Source organism: Alosa pseudoharengus, unplaced genomic scaffold, assembly GCF_046254945.1.
Source record: "Alosa pseudoharengus isolate Yale_2024_CS ecotype anadromous, Long Island Sound unplaced genomic scaffold, YU_APseudo_1.1 YU_APseudo_1.1_scf_1, whole genome shotgun sequence".
Taxonomy (NCBI): domain Eukaryota; kingdom Metazoa; phylum Chordata; class Actinopteri; order Clupeiformes; family Clupeidae; genus Alosa; species Alosa pseudoharengus.
Genome location: NW_027468564.1, coordinates 40,950,593 through 40,965,080, shown reverse-complemented (window position 1 = coordinate 40,965,080; position 14,488 = coordinate 40,950,593). Strand labels below are relative to the sequence as shown.

The window sequence follows — 14,488 nt, the reverse complement described above, 5'->3', positions numbered from 1 at the left end:
GAGTTGTGATGTCAGGAGTAGTGGCTAACGCTGTGATAACAGTGGCTAACGCTGTGTCTGCGTGTGTCTATGACATTATCTTGATATCGTTTAATAAATCTACTTTAGCAATCATAATTTCGACATTGCTGTTGATAAAACATCTTGTTTTCAAGTCCTTTTGGAATATTCCCAATATTTTGCACCAATTGTGCAGCATGGTAAATAACAACAAACTGTTTGAAGGCCCATATTTCTTCTGTCGTGATCCGCACGTGGAAAAGTTGCAGCGTTATTTGTGAGCGGAGCTACAGTGGTGTGAAAGAGTGTTTGCCCCATTCCTGATTTCTTATTTGTTTGCATGTTTGTCACACTTAAATGTTTCAGAGCAAACCAATTTAAATATTAGTCAAAGATAACACAAGTAAACACAAAATGCAGTTTTTAAATGAAGGTAGTTATTATTAAGGGAAATCAAAATCCAAACCTACATGGCTGTGACGGTCAAGACATGACCGCACAGGACTTGTGCCCTGTCGGCACTCATCTTTCCTCCATATCAGTGGTTATGTACCCACACATGCATACACAACATGAACATTCACTAAATTACTTTTACATCACATTATGGACGGTTACCTTATGGATCTATGGACAAAATGAACTGCGTCGGTGTGGCGATGGCAACATGCTGTTGCGCAAGAATATAACTTCGGGCCATAGCTACGTGGCTAGCACTTTGGACGTTTGCACTCACCTAACACTATTTCCCATAATGTGGTAATGTTTCATGTAATGTATTACACAAGACAACTATCTGCTATGTTTGCACATTTATTGTTAACTTAGGTTAGACGCATAAGCTTGAGTAAAACATGAATGCTATGCAGACCTTAAAGTTACCAACTGTGTTGTCTCGTTCACACTTTGTTCTTTATAGATCAGTGTCTCGTTCTGGCTCTGAATGTCCGGTGGCAAAGGGGGCCGACGAGACACTACGGACGATTTATTGGTTCCGGGCGGCATTGAGCCGTGCCATTCTGTTTATTGCTGTGGGGGACGTTCGCGACGGTCCTGATCAAACCGCCGCGATCTTTATTCTTAACACCAGCAATAGGGTGTACTATTTAGCAATTTCTTTGGATATAACTACTAGGGCATAGGTCACATCTGTATGCTTGTGATTCAGGGTCTGTCTTGTCTTCCTGTGGTAATTGATTGTTTATTGTTTCCCTGTCTATGTGAATGGTGCTGGTCGCCAGGTATATGTACCCCTCTGTTTCATTTGATGTGAAGCTTGATGTTGTCTGATGATGCGCAACGTGAGTGTTACAACCCTGTATCTGGAAATAGTCTCCTGTAAAATCTATTGGAATTTTTGAAGAACGATTGCTAGGTTTTTTTTTCTTTAGTAGTTAAGTCATTTTCCTATGGACCCCTCTGCTTGTGTTGTATTCAAGCCACGTTATTACATTTTTGGTCCATTCTCAACAACTGCCTCTGCTTCCTTGGCCACACCCACTTTGATTGAAGGTAACTCCGCTCGGTACCGTGACAATGGCCCTGTGTGAAAAAGTGATTGCCCCCAAAACCTAATAACTGGTTGGGCCACCCTTAGCAGCAACAACTGCAATCAAACGTTTGCGATAACTTACAATGAGTCTTTTACAGTGCTGTGGAGGAATTTTGGGCCCAATCTTTGCAGAATTGTTGTAATTCAGCCACATTGGAGGGTTTGAGCATGAACTGCCTTTTTAAGTTCTTGTCACAGCATCTCAATACGATTCAGGTCAGGACTTTAACTAGGCCACTTCAAAGTCTTAATTTTGTTTTTCATCAGCCATTAAGAGACCAGCAGTGCGAAGGAAAGCCAGAGCTGACAAGCGTGCATATCTAGAAGATCTTGCAAGACAAGCAGAAGAGGCAGCTCGGAAAGGGGAACAAGGGAAAGTTTATAAGATCACCAAAATAGTGAGTGGCAAACACAAATTAACAACGGAGACACCAATAGTAGAGAAAAAGGGGCAACTACTGAGAAATGAGTCACAGCAAGAAGCCCGTTGGGCAGAGGACTTTAAGGAAGTTCTAAACAGACCAGCACCCACATTAGAACCTGATGTTCAGCATGCAGAGAATGACCTGGACATATGGCATAGAACCTCCAACAACAGCTGAAATGGTCTCAGCCATTAAGTCCCTAAAAATGGAAAAGCCCCAGGCCAAGATAACCTGAAAGCAGAGCTCTTCAAAACAGATCCAGATTTAACCGCCAAAATACTCCAACCACTCTGGAAGGACCGCTGAAAGGAGTTATCATAAAGATACCAAAAAAGGGCAACTGAAGAGATTGTAACAACTGGCGCTGTAAAGGAGTGCGCCCGAGCGGATGGTGGGTCAGACTGAAGGATGTACAAATGCTGCGTTGTAGTCAAAAGGCTTTTCTTTTATTATTATTTTTTTTTGTTAGGCTGCCGGCAGGTTAATACAAAACAAAACAATGATGACAAACAAACAAACACTTAGTCAAAACAAGAAATAAACACAGGGACAATCCCCACGCATAACTAGGCCTACCTCTGAGGTCCTTTGGCATGACCTCTCGCTACAGAGGAGTCTCTCGTCTGAGCTAAACAGCCCCCATTAAACCGTCTAGACACCCCTGCCCCAATGAGCGCTTCTCACTTCAAAGCGCGAACAGAATGCATAAAAGTTCTCCATGCCCCGCACCTCGGTTTGCTCCCCATACCCGGAAGACACTACAAGCAGGCAACAGGTAAGCATGTTGATGCATATCCCCGCATACAGACCTAACATTTCTTTCTATCGGCTCGTAAGCATTGATGTTAAAAATGCGCGCTTATCGCTTACATTACCGTTCAGATAGAATATGCTACAGTCGGCCCGACGCATATTGCGTCTTCATTTCCCGTACATATACTCATCTAAACAAGTTCCCGTGTGGAATTACCTTTGCTTTTAGACACACAGCAGGTCTAGAACACACACACACACAACTTCACATGTCCCCAATCAATGTTACAACCAGACACATATCGTATACATAAGCTTTCATATTAATTTCAACAAAAGTCATTGTTTGCTGTGCTGCAGCGGGAAAACTGCCTTTGTCCGTGACAGATGTGCTGCACTCTGTCACAGGCGCGGGATCACACTCCTATCAATACCAAGTAAAATCATGACAAATCATTGTGCAGTGTCTTACAGAGGCCGTGGATGAGAAGCTCAGGAATGAACAGGCAGGTTTCTGTAAGGGAAGGGGATGCATTGACCAGATATTTGCACTGCAGAATATTATAGAGCAATGCACAGAATGGCAGAGGCAATTATACATCTAATTTTGTTGACTTTGAAAAGGCATTCGATAGCATACACCGTGAAGGCCTCTGGAACATCTTAAGGATGTATGGAATCCCACACCACAGCACATAGTCGACCTCATCAAGAGTCAGACAAGGATGTGTGATGTCAGCACTGATCTTTAACATCGTTATAGACTGGGTGATGCGTCTCACAACAGAAGAAAAAGGAAGAGGCATAAGATGGACCCTCTTCTCAATGTTAGAAGGATTTTGGATTTTTGGATTTTGTTGACGATTTAGCTCTAGTCTCACACACTCACCAACACATGCAAGAGAAGACATCACGTCTCGGCTGCTTTGCACAGCAAGTTGGCCTGAAAATTAATCAGAGGAAATCGGAGGTGATGGCACTATAAACGTCTCAGATCCACCACCAATCCTTGTGTACGGAGAAGTTCTAACAACAACAAAGGAGTTCACCTACCTTGGCAGTACTGTAAGATTTGATGGGGGTGCACACAATGACATAAAAAACAGAATCAATAAAGCCAGGAATGCGTTCAGAATGATGAACAACATATGGAAGTCACAGCAATATAGAACAAAGTCAAAACTGAGGATATATCAGAGTTGTGTGCTATCCTCCCTCCTGTATTGAGCAGAATGCTGGAGGATGAAGCGACCTGTGTCAACTGTGAGTCTTCGACACAAAAAGTCTACGAAGGATATGTCGAAATTTTTGGCCCAATAAGATATCCAACGAAGATCTACTGACTAGATGCCAACAAGACAGCATGGATAGTATTATAACAAAGAGGTGCTGGAACTGGCTTGGACATGTTCTGAGAAGAGAGCAGGACAGCATCCCAAGAATAGCCCTTCGCTGGATACCTGAAGGGAGAAGAAAGAGAAGACGACCCAAGAACACCTGGCGGCGCACAGTAGAAGAGGAAATGAAATCTATGAACCTGACATGGGAAGGTGTCCAGAAAACAGCCCAGAACCAACCAGAGTGGAGAACCTTTGTTGCTGCCCTACTTGGCAGGAGGCAAAACGGGCAGTAAGTAAGTAAGTAAGTTTCTGTTATACGTTTTTTTTTTTTCTAGACTTTAAATTTGTCTATGTTCTCTGACCTGTGAAATATGTCAGTGCTATGGTAACTTGACAATATACCTCAAACAAGGACATTTTCAATTTTGAACATTTTAAATAAGAAATGATAGTGTCATAATAATTGGCTTCTAGCCTTAACTGATTTGATGGTATTAATGTGACAACCTGATTTTTTATTATTTATTTTTACTTTTTTTGTATTTACATTGATAGAGGTTGTGCACACACCAGTTTCAGGTCAGTGAGGGGTTAGGTGCCTTGCTCAAGGGCCCTTCAGCCGATTCCTACTGGTCGGGGTTCAAAACGGCAACCCTTCGGTTACAAGTACGAAGCGCGGCTGCCCCAAGCTTACAGCTTTCATATACGTCACCAAAAACGCCCACTTCTGAGTTTCACAAAGTAACCAAGAAGAAAAGTAGGACCGACATTGATACTTTGGACAGCTGTTGTTTTTTTTTGTTTTGTTTATCACAACTCAACACAGGACAGGCACACTTAACCCTTGTGTGTGTGTGTAATGTTGTTTTTTCTTCTGACTGATACTTTATGGCCATAACTTGATAATGACAAAATGAATAAATAATTTGGTACACATGCCAACATACCCCTACACATTTACATCCTTGACAAGATGTTTGGGTCAAATTGACCCAAAGACACAATGAGACACACAGATATAAAGAAAGACACAACAATACACACACACACACACACACACACACACACACACACACACACACACACTACAATTGTATAACGGACAGCTAAACATAACAATAAATGAGATTCGGTTAATCCGAAGCATACTATACATTTCATGTTGTTGAAATAAAGTAGCCTAGACCTTGCCTGAAACTTGCACACTGACTGTCAATGATTGGAGTGGATGTGTGGAGTGGAGTAATTTTTATTGTTTTCAGAGTAGCTCTAAAAAGTACTGTCTAAAAGTGAGGAAAGATGACAAAAGACAGGGAAGTGTGGGGACATTCTGTACAATCAAAGTTATTTTAACATTTATATATCTATGGCCTAACACTGCATTTTCACCAATACTGTCTGACAATTTGCCTGAAATGCTTAGCCCTGCTGTTGTGTTAGTTTTTATGTTTAGGCCTACTAGTTTTGTGTTCCCTGTTCAAAAATCACTGCCGCAGCGGCGGTCATATAGGTTTAGTCAGATTTTCCAAATTTCCGTCAATGATTCCCGGGACACTGAAAGACCGGGGTACACGAAACTTGGTGGGCATGTAACCCCACATGGATAGCATGGAACCATCATTTTTCGTATTGATCTGTAGCCCCCCCCGCTGGACTGGACACCCCGAAAGGAGGGTAGGGCAGACACAGTTAATTTATGTTACTATACACCAACTGGCCTGTAGGTGGCCGGAGACAGTTTTCTGTGAATATCTCGAGAACCGTAAGGCCTAGGAGGTCCACCTTTTTATGTATGTTGGTCTTAAGGGGGCATGTCAACCCATCCCATTACCACTTATTTCATGTATAGCGCCACCTAGTTAAAAATTAAAAAGAAAAAAATTAGGTGTTTGCATCACAATATCTCTGGCTGACAAGGTCAAAACTGCACGAAAATTAAAAGTGTAGGATCATTATGACACCCTCCGAATGCATGCCAAGTTTTGTGTACTTTCGTTCATGGGGGGCCTTACAATAAAATAATGTATGTGTACATTTAGTGACGTACACCAACAAGGATTCCCGGGACACTGAAAGACCGGGGTACACAAAACTTGGTGGGCATGTAACCCCACATGGATAGCATGGAACCGTCGTTTTTCGTTTTGATCTGTAGCCCCCCCGCTGGACTGTACCCCCGAAAGGAGGGTAGGGCAGACACAGTTCTCTGTGAATATCTTGAGAACCGTAGGGACTAGGATGACCATTTTTTTCCGTACGTTTGCCTCCAGGGGTCATGTTAACCCATTTCATGTGCACCCATGTGCACAAACAGATACACACACACACACACATACATTCACAGTAATCATACGTATGACACATACTCACACAGTAGACATATGTACGCTTGCATGCACAGGCACATATGCAGGCACACACACAAGCACGCACACACACACACACACACACACACACACACACACACACACACACACAGACATAACATAAACATGTACATGCACACAATTCAAGAATTTCTCAGAATTATGAACAGGTAAGATGGAGGTGGGGTTGTATAAAATGAATTTTACATGTGAAATCTATGAACTAATCATGTTTTGGTACTTGTTGTCTAGCAGATATCAGTCAGAATTGAGTGTGGATAATGCAATTTAGTGATACAGTTAGAATCATATAGGCCTTTCAGCGTGATTTATTTTTGTGGAAAAAATGTGCTGGACTGGGCGGCGGTCATATTTTGTACCGCTCTGCGGTACATCTAGTTTGTTAAAAACCCATCGTAACACGTATTTTATCATCTAATGTTGTGACCTTTGAATAAACTTGTATTCTATTGAATATAAACAGTTTTGTACCTTTTTGCTACCATTTGCTATGTATGGCCTGCAGGCCTCACTGACCTGAGCTCATACAAATCAGAAATGTAAAGATTAATTGGAGAAAGGTTCCAGTGGGCGCTGGCATAGAAGCAAAGAGGGGGAGTGAGGGTGTGTTTGTGTGTGCGTTTTACAGTTTTTTCTGAATGCTTAAACACAACTGTGATTCTTATAGCACAATTCCTAAAACTATTAATACTTATAGCAAAACCACTCACTGAGTTCGCAAAACTAAAAGCACAAACACTGCTTTGCACACAGTTTGCAATTTTGTAACACACACTTTGCACAACTGTAGGCACAATTCACTGCACAGCACTCTACAGTTTACAACTGTAAACACAACTCATGCTTTACACTCAATTTCCAAATGATCAACACACTCCTAGCAAATCTATACACATGTATGGCTATTATTTTCACTATTTTGCCAACTCTCTGGCACACTTTCTCATGTGATAATTAGTTCACTTTGCAATCAGCCTGCACTATAAATAAGCCACAGGTAATGTACAATGGGTACAATAGACGGAGCAGGAAGAGTGAGAAAAGTAAGAATTAGAGGAAGCCAAAGAATAGGACGTGGAGGTGAAGAAGTAGGAGGAAGAAGAGGAGGAAGAGAATGCGGAGGTGAAGAAGTGAGAGGGAGAGAATGACAAGGACAAGGAGGTGAAGTTAGAGGAAGAGGACAAGAAGGAGCAAGAGGAGGATGGGGAGGGGGAAGAGGAAGGGTAAGAAGAGTAAGAAATAGCCCTTTACAGGCAAAAAAAATCAGTCTACATGTGGGGATATTGTCATGTCAGGCCTGGATACGGCATTCCAGAATATATTTTCCCCGATGCCTTGGACTAGGACATAGTCTACCTTGTGCACAGAGAAAGCAAAAGCCAGATGTGTTTTTAATTCATACCATCAGTGTGTAGTTGGCAAATTTTGTGCTTATTATTGTGATGGCTTGTGTTTACTGTTTGATACGAAAACACCATTTTTACGAAGGTGTGAAGAGTTAAGCAATGTGTGTTAGCTTTTGCAAGAGAACTACAATGTTTTGCTGATTGGGTGAAAGGTTTTCCTATTTCTGTGTAGAGTTTGGCAAAAAAGCCATAGTTACAAAAAAATGTGCTTAAGCAATCAGAAAAAAACTGTAACAATATTTTTGAGAGAAAATATGACTGCTAATACAACAGGAGGGTTAATCATTGATCACCCTACCCCTGAACCAGTTATTTCCTGCAGTCAATCTCTTACGAAAACATCACTTTTTAATATGTTATCAGCATAATATAAGAAATATCAGAAATTACAAGAAATATCTTTTCAATATAAGAAATGTGTTAAGAAGTGAAACAACATATTTAAGGGACGACTGATAGGCCTACGCTTTAAAAAACACGACAATGATATAGCAAAATGACCAAAGTTGTCATTGTATCAGTAGTTCTTCGGTAATGAACGAGTTACTTTGGGTCCAGGAGAGATGGTACAAGATGTTATCTAAACCCGATGAATATATTACCTACTCGTAATAAACAGGCAAAACGCAACTGTAGGCTATAATGTGCTCCCCACAACACGGCATATTGGCAGTCCAACGAATAGTCTAAGCCAGTGTGTTAGAAACATATAGGCTATTCTATTGTAATTCAGTCTTGGTCATATGTCTGCATAAGCAAAATTAACAAATATTGCCACATCACGTATGTTTCCCATAAATTGGTCATATAATATTTAGACCTATGTGGTATGTATGCGTGTGTTTCGTGTTTGTGGATTGTGTTTCGCAGTGTCCATAAAGCTCCCGATTGGAAAGTACACATTCGCAAAAAACACATTGTAACACGTAAAAGCAGTGATAGAGACTCATGTTTTGGTCAAAGGCACTTCTTTGTCGACGTATTGCACGGTTTTACTATGATTGTCTGCATGTTTTCCTCACAAAACTAAGACTGACTGCAACATCTCCACCTAGATGTCCGACGTTCTCAGTTTGTTGCAAAAGTGATAAAGGGCGACCATAAGCCCCCATATATTCTTTTTAACGTGCAGGCTGTGCTCTTCACAACAGACATCGTCTTGTTGGTAAATGTCGTGTCGTTACTCATATTTCTTACAAAGAAGTGTGTGAAGAAAACACAAGTGATCTCTTCGCCACAGAAAGGCCGGGACAGCTCTCACTCTGCTGAGTCTAAATGGTTCTCATGTTCATTTTAAGTCCTGCCCACCGGCTTTGGCAGTCATTCATTCTCTCAGATCTCCCGAGTAGTCTGTGCGTGAAACCTAAACGATACAATGGCAGAAACTGCTCCAGCCCCCGCGGCTGCCCCAGCAAAGTCCCCCAAGAAGAAGGCGCCCCGACCCAAGACAACTGGCCCAAGTGTGGGCGAGCTCGTCGTCAAGGCCATCTCTGCTTCCAAAGAGAAGAAAGGAGTCTCTCTGGCTGCGCTGAAGAAAGCACTGGCGGCTGGTGGGTACGATGTGGAGAAGAACAACGCTCGCGTCAAACTGGCCATCAAGAGTTTGGTCACCAAGGGAACTCTGGTCCAGACTAAAGGGACCGGCGCGTCCGGCTCGTTCAAGCTGAACAAGAAACAGGCAGTGGAAAAGAAGAAGCCGGTAAAGAAGGTAGCTCCTAAAGCCAAGAAGCCTGCAGCGAAGAAACCTGCCGCGGCAAAGAAGCCCAAGAAGGCAGCAGCCAAGAAGCCTGCGGCCGCCAAAAAGTCTCCAAAGAAAGCAGCCAAGAAGCCCGCCACGCCGAAAAAGGCAACGAAGAGCCCGAAGAAAGCCAAGAAGCCCGCTGCCCCCAAGAAGGCAGCGAAGAGCCCCAAGAAAGCAAAGGCAGCGAAACCCAAGGTGGCTAAGCCTAAAGCTGCCAAACCCAAAAAGGCTGCACCCAAGAAGAAGTAAATGTTTGCGCATTCTGTCTTATTCACCATGTGTACTAAAAGGCTCTTTTAAGAGCCACCCAAATGCTCTCTGAATGCATTTATTCCGTCAGTGCCTGCTGGTAGGCAGAACGAATTCTGTTTGCGAATACACAATCATACTCAGCTGCTGCATTTGTTCACTATAGCTCACAAAACCCCTACTGCGTCATGGATGATGAAGGGTAGGGAAATGAATGAGGGTAGAAGTTATCCGACAGGGACATATAAACCAAAGCGAGTGATATGAAGTAGCCTAGTGTGTAGGCAATTCACTAATGCAATACAAGTACTAGTTAGCTCAACTTACCCCAGCCTGGGTGGCCCATCTAACCCCGCAACCACCATTTTGAAAGAAAATGCTTCTCACAACAAGCCACGGTAACATTCATGATCTTGTGTAGCCCTCACATCATAGATTACGAGGGCACCCATTGAGGGGTAATGCATCTGAATGTTCTATTCACGTTTTCTCTAAATAACCCTAACTCCGGACATGAATGGAAACCACTTGGAGAGCAAAACGAATATTTTACACGTTTTTTTACCACATTTGCCATGTGCTGTACCTTTCCACAGATTGTAAGGAATGATTCCCTCTTCCGTAAAATGGTGCCACATGATACGATGTGTTTACGGTTTCCTAGAAAAAGGAGTGGCTCATCTTACCCCTATGCCTAATGGGTTGTGTATGCAATTTTAAAATACATATTAGGTAATGTATTACGGTAACACAACATTACTTCTATCTAATGCAACAGGTGCAACCAAAGATGAAACAGAGTATCCAAAACCTTGCAATACAACAATTTCAGCTTGTTACATTGGAATAGCCAGTACCAGTGCCAAATGTGTATCTCAGGAAGCCTCGTTGGTTTACTGGGTATTAAGTTGAACCTCTGGAAACTTTACCTAGGATATTACTTCTCTACTATGCCATGCGTTAACTTTATTTGTGAATGAGCTGCTGGGCTAAAAGGAAGGTGGAAGTGTTATGCGCGCCAAATAGATTTTAAAGTGATGTCACGCAACGAACTACACGTTGATTGGCTCTCACCATTCTGTTCTCATCCACTGAGGCACGGAGTAGCACCGCGCTGGTGTGGCATAATAAGACATGCCTTTCCACCACTCAGCATTTGAGTATTCAGACGAACTCTCAATACCTACTGAAAAATGAGCGGTAGAGGCAAAACCGGCGGCAAGGCCAGAGCAAAGGCCAAGACTCGTTCGTCCAGGGCTGGACTTCAGTTCCCCGTGGGCCGTGTGCATAGGCTGCTGCGTAAAGGCAACTATGCTCAGCGTGTCGGCGCTGGTGCACCGGTCTACTTGGCTGCTGTGCTCGAGTACCTGACTGCTGAGATCCTGGAGTTGGCCGGCAACGCTGCCCGTGACAACAAGAAGACTCGTATCATTCCCCGCCATCTGCAGCTGGCTGTGCGTAACGACGAGGAGTTGAACAAGCTGCTCGGCGGAGTGACCATCGCTCAGGGTGGTGTGCTGCCCAACATCCAGGCTGTGCTGCTGCCCAAGAAGACTGAGAAGTCCAAGTAAACCTGCTCCTTCTAAGTCTCAGAAACAAAGGCTCTTTTAAGAGCCACCCAAATAACCATAAAAAATAATAATTCCAAGCTACCTTCGCGTTAACTTGTTTTCTGTAACGTCAAAAATATTTATTCACCCAAATAAAAATAAAAAATGAGTAGACACTCCTTTTCCTGTCAATACTTGACCACTCTTACCCCAATAAAATGTCGGGCATTAAGTAACTGATAAGACAAATAAGTCTGGTAGAAGAATGTAAACTGTTCTCCTTTCATTTATCATTCCGGACTCTTAGTTAATCATGAAAGGCTGCGAGATATTCCTGAGCCCTTATAGTTCAAGGTGATTGCAGGTGAAACGCAGTCTTGTAACGTATTCCCTCAATGATGTATAAAAAGCAAGGCACATCAATGGTAGTTTGGGTTCATAAACAAGCAGTTACTGCTAGGCTTTAACGTAGCAAATACAAGCTACCTTAGGTCATATTTGTGTTTGGACTTGACGACTAACAGGTTAATTGATTGATGTGTTTGTTTCTATAACAGGCTATATGCACTGACCGATGGAATGTTTCAGTATATTTCTTTTATTTGTCATTTAAATTGAAGAGGTTTTATGAATAGTCAATCAACACAATTGATGTAGGCCATTACGAGGGTGGGCTTTGTATTTTGAATTTCAGGCGGCACTCAGATGACCAATCAGCGGAGACCAACAACCTGACGTAGACAGGGGGCAGGCTGAGACCGTAGGCCTTATATACCCAAGTTCTGCCGTTGTGTTCATACTGTTCAATTCCGAAGAATACGGAGCAATGGCCAGAACAAAGCAAACTGCCCGCAAATCTACCGGAGGCAAGGCTCCGAGGAAGCAGCTCGCCACCAAGGCTGCGCGTAAAAGCGCACCTGCCACCGGCGGCGTGAAAAAGCCTCACCGTTACAGGCCTGGCACCGTGGCTCTGAGAGAAATCCGTCGTTACCAGAAATCCACTGAGCTGCTGATCCGCAAGCTGCCCTTCCAGCGTCTGGTCAGGGAAATCGCTCAGGATTTCAAGACAGATCTGCGCTTCCAGAGCTCTGCTGTCATGGCTCTTCAGGAGGCTAGCGAGGCTTACCTCGTCGGTCTGTTCGAGGACACAAACCTGTGCGCCATCCACGCCAAGAGAGTCACTATCATGCCCAAGGACATCCAGCTGGCTCGTCGTATCCGTGGGGAGCGTGCTTAAGTGATTTGAGGTCAAGAACTAAAAATTCAAAGGCTCTTTTAAGAGCCACCCAAACATAAAAAAAAGCTGGTTTCCATATGTCTTGGTTAAAATTGGTTCTTGTTTGTTTAGCCTTACTATTCTATTATTTACATGGTTCGGTATTTTCTAATGAGTAGGTGTCGCGTATTGATCGCTAAATGTAATGCCAACACGTGCAAGAGAGCTCAATACTAGCAAGTTAAACAATCTACATTGTGTGAGGGATCTTCCGAGAGTGTAGTCATGTCCCTTTTACACGAATATAAGTTTCGGACTTCTGCCCAGAGAGACAGGGCTCCTCTACGACGGGGCCACAAACTCGACATACTGACATTCAACTTCATTCCCGAAATGTCGAGTTTAAATGTCAGGTCGACTTTATTTATTCTTGACATTCAACACCGGTTAGTATAGTAGGCTACAACAACTACACAAATGAGACCAGCACAACACAGCTGCAGGATTCATAGCTTTTAGTTAACTTGTCCTATTCGCCCCTGTATACCCGGTCTTAGTTGTGCTCATTCGCTGGAACATTATCCTGGCCTGGTCAATGTTTCTCCCACTATCGTGGCGTTTCTCTCCAAACCACACGAGGAGTCCATTCTGTCCCTTGACGGCCGTTTGGAGGATGACGCAAAATATGGACATGGACATAAATGCAAATGAATGCAGTGTAGTCTGTTTATATTGGAATTACTTTTCAAAGAGAACGTGGGTGGCTCTTAAAAGAGCCTTTGGATTAAAGCGCGTTCAAAATCCGGCTTTACTTGGAGCTGGTATACTTGGTGACGGCCTTGGTTCCCTCGGACACGGCGTGCTTGGCCAGCTCACCGGGCAGAAGCAGACGCACTGCGGTCTGGATCTCCCTGGAAGAGATGGTGGAGCGCTTGTTGTAGTGAGCCAAGCGAGAAGCCTCTCCAGCAATGCGCTCAAAGATGTCGTTCACGAAGGAGTTCATAATGCCCATAGCCTTGGAAGAGATACCGGTGTCAGGATGGACCTGCTTCAAGACTTTGTACACGTAGATGGCGTAGCTCTCCTTCCTGCTCTTTCTGCGCTTCTTGCCACCCTTGCCGGCGGTCTTTGTCACGGCTTTCTTGGAGCCCTTCTTTGGGGCAGGCTTGGCTGGATCAGGCATGTTGATATCTCGATTGTATGTTCGATAATCTGACGGTTCTCAAATTACCCGGTATATGTCTCAAGTTGTATGCAAATAGAGGACTGCGTCATTTAAACACCCACGGCCAAATTCTCTGTCAATTCCCTCCGAAACCAAATACCCACACGGTTGGTCGTTTTGAATCGAAGGGGGCGGTGTCGAGAAGGTTAGCACCACCCACAGATAATCGGTTTACAGTACACCACATCCTTTTGTTTCCTTTCCCTCACTTTTCTTCTGAATGACAGGAATCCTTCGAAATGTATGGCAAATACCAAGTGCCAAAAAATCATTAAGCGTTACAAATAACAATTACAGTTTTTCTCAGTCCCCTTGGGCCATTCCTCGAATTATGATTAACAATGTATTAGTTAATCAACAAAACTGCAAAAAGGGGGGGGGGTCTTCTTTACTGCACTGTGGCTTCTAGGCTACAGCATTGTGCAAATGGAAATGACAAATTTACAGTAAAATATGAGAAACACTGCTTTACTGTAAAAGTAAATCTTCATACATCCTGAGGCTCCAGTCTGTCAAGCCAAATGTTTGCTTGACAGATTCTGAAAACTAGTTATGACACCAACTTGTTAAAGACTTTAATGGCACACGAGACTTTTCAGCATGCATTTTCGCTGTTTTGTTTCTGCAGAGGATTTCGTTTGATC

The 14,488-nt window shown here is 43.3% G+C and overlaps 4 protein-coding genes across 4 annotated transcripts; 3 read left to right on the top strand and 1 right to left on the bottom strand.

Moving 5' to 3' along the window:
- Positions 1-9,238: 9,238 nt before the first annotated feature.
- LOC143127931 (histone H1-like) lies at positions 9,239-9,882 on the top strand. Its single transcript, XM_076289622.1, has one exon. It carries the CDS (start codon positions 9,239-9,241, stop codon positions 9,851-9,853), a length of 615 nt encoding a protein of 204 aa, XP_076145737.1. The 3' UTR covers positions 9,854-9,882.
- A 1,065-nt stretch (positions 9,883-10,947) lies between these two features.
- LOC143127952 (histone H2A) lies at positions 10,948-11,562 on the top strand. Its single transcript, XM_076289640.1, has one exon. It carries the CDS (start codon positions 11,047-11,049, stop codon positions 11,422-11,424), a length of 378 nt encoding a protein of 125 aa, XP_076145755.1. The 5' UTR covers positions 10,948-11,046; the 3' UTR covers positions 11,425-11,562.
- Positions 11,563-12,218: 656 nt separating this feature from the next.
- Positions 12,219-12,666, top strand: LOC143127942 (histone H3). The gene has a single exon (XM_076289633.1). The coding sequence runs from the start codon at positions 12,230-12,232 to the stop codon at positions 12,638-12,640; it is 411 nt and encodes a 136-aa protein (XP_076145748.1). The 5' UTR covers positions 12,219-12,229; the 3' UTR covers positions 12,641-12,666.
- A 703-nt stretch (positions 12,667-13,369) lies between these two features.
- On the bottom strand, positions 13,370-13,809 carry LOC143140768 (histone H2B-like). Its single transcript, XM_076301897.1, has one exon. The coding sequence runs from the start codon at positions 13,800-13,802 to the stop codon at positions 13,428-13,430; it is 375 nt and encodes a 124-aa protein (XP_076158012.1). The 5' UTR covers positions 13,803-13,809; the 3' UTR covers positions 13,370-13,427.
- Positions 13,810-14,488: the final 679 nt, after the last annotated feature.

Bases quoted from the DNA above. Each gene is read 5' to 3' on its own strand.
- LOC143127931 (XM_076289622.1), top strand. From the start codon at position 9,239: ATGGCAGAAACTGCTCCAGCCCCCGCGGCTGCCCCAGCAAAGTCCCCC.
- LOC143127952 (XM_076289640.1), top strand. From the start codon at position 11,047: ATGAGCGGTAGAGGCAAAACCGGCGGCAAGGCCAGAGCAAAGGCCAAG.
- LOC143127942 (XM_076289633.1), top strand. From the start codon at position 12,230: ATGGCCAGAACAAAGCAAACTGCCCGCAAATCTACCGGAGGCAAGGCT.
- LOC143140768 (XM_076301897.1), bottom strand. From the start codon at position 13,802: ATGCCTGATCCAGCCAAGCCTGCCCCAAAGAAGGGCTCCAAGAAAGCC.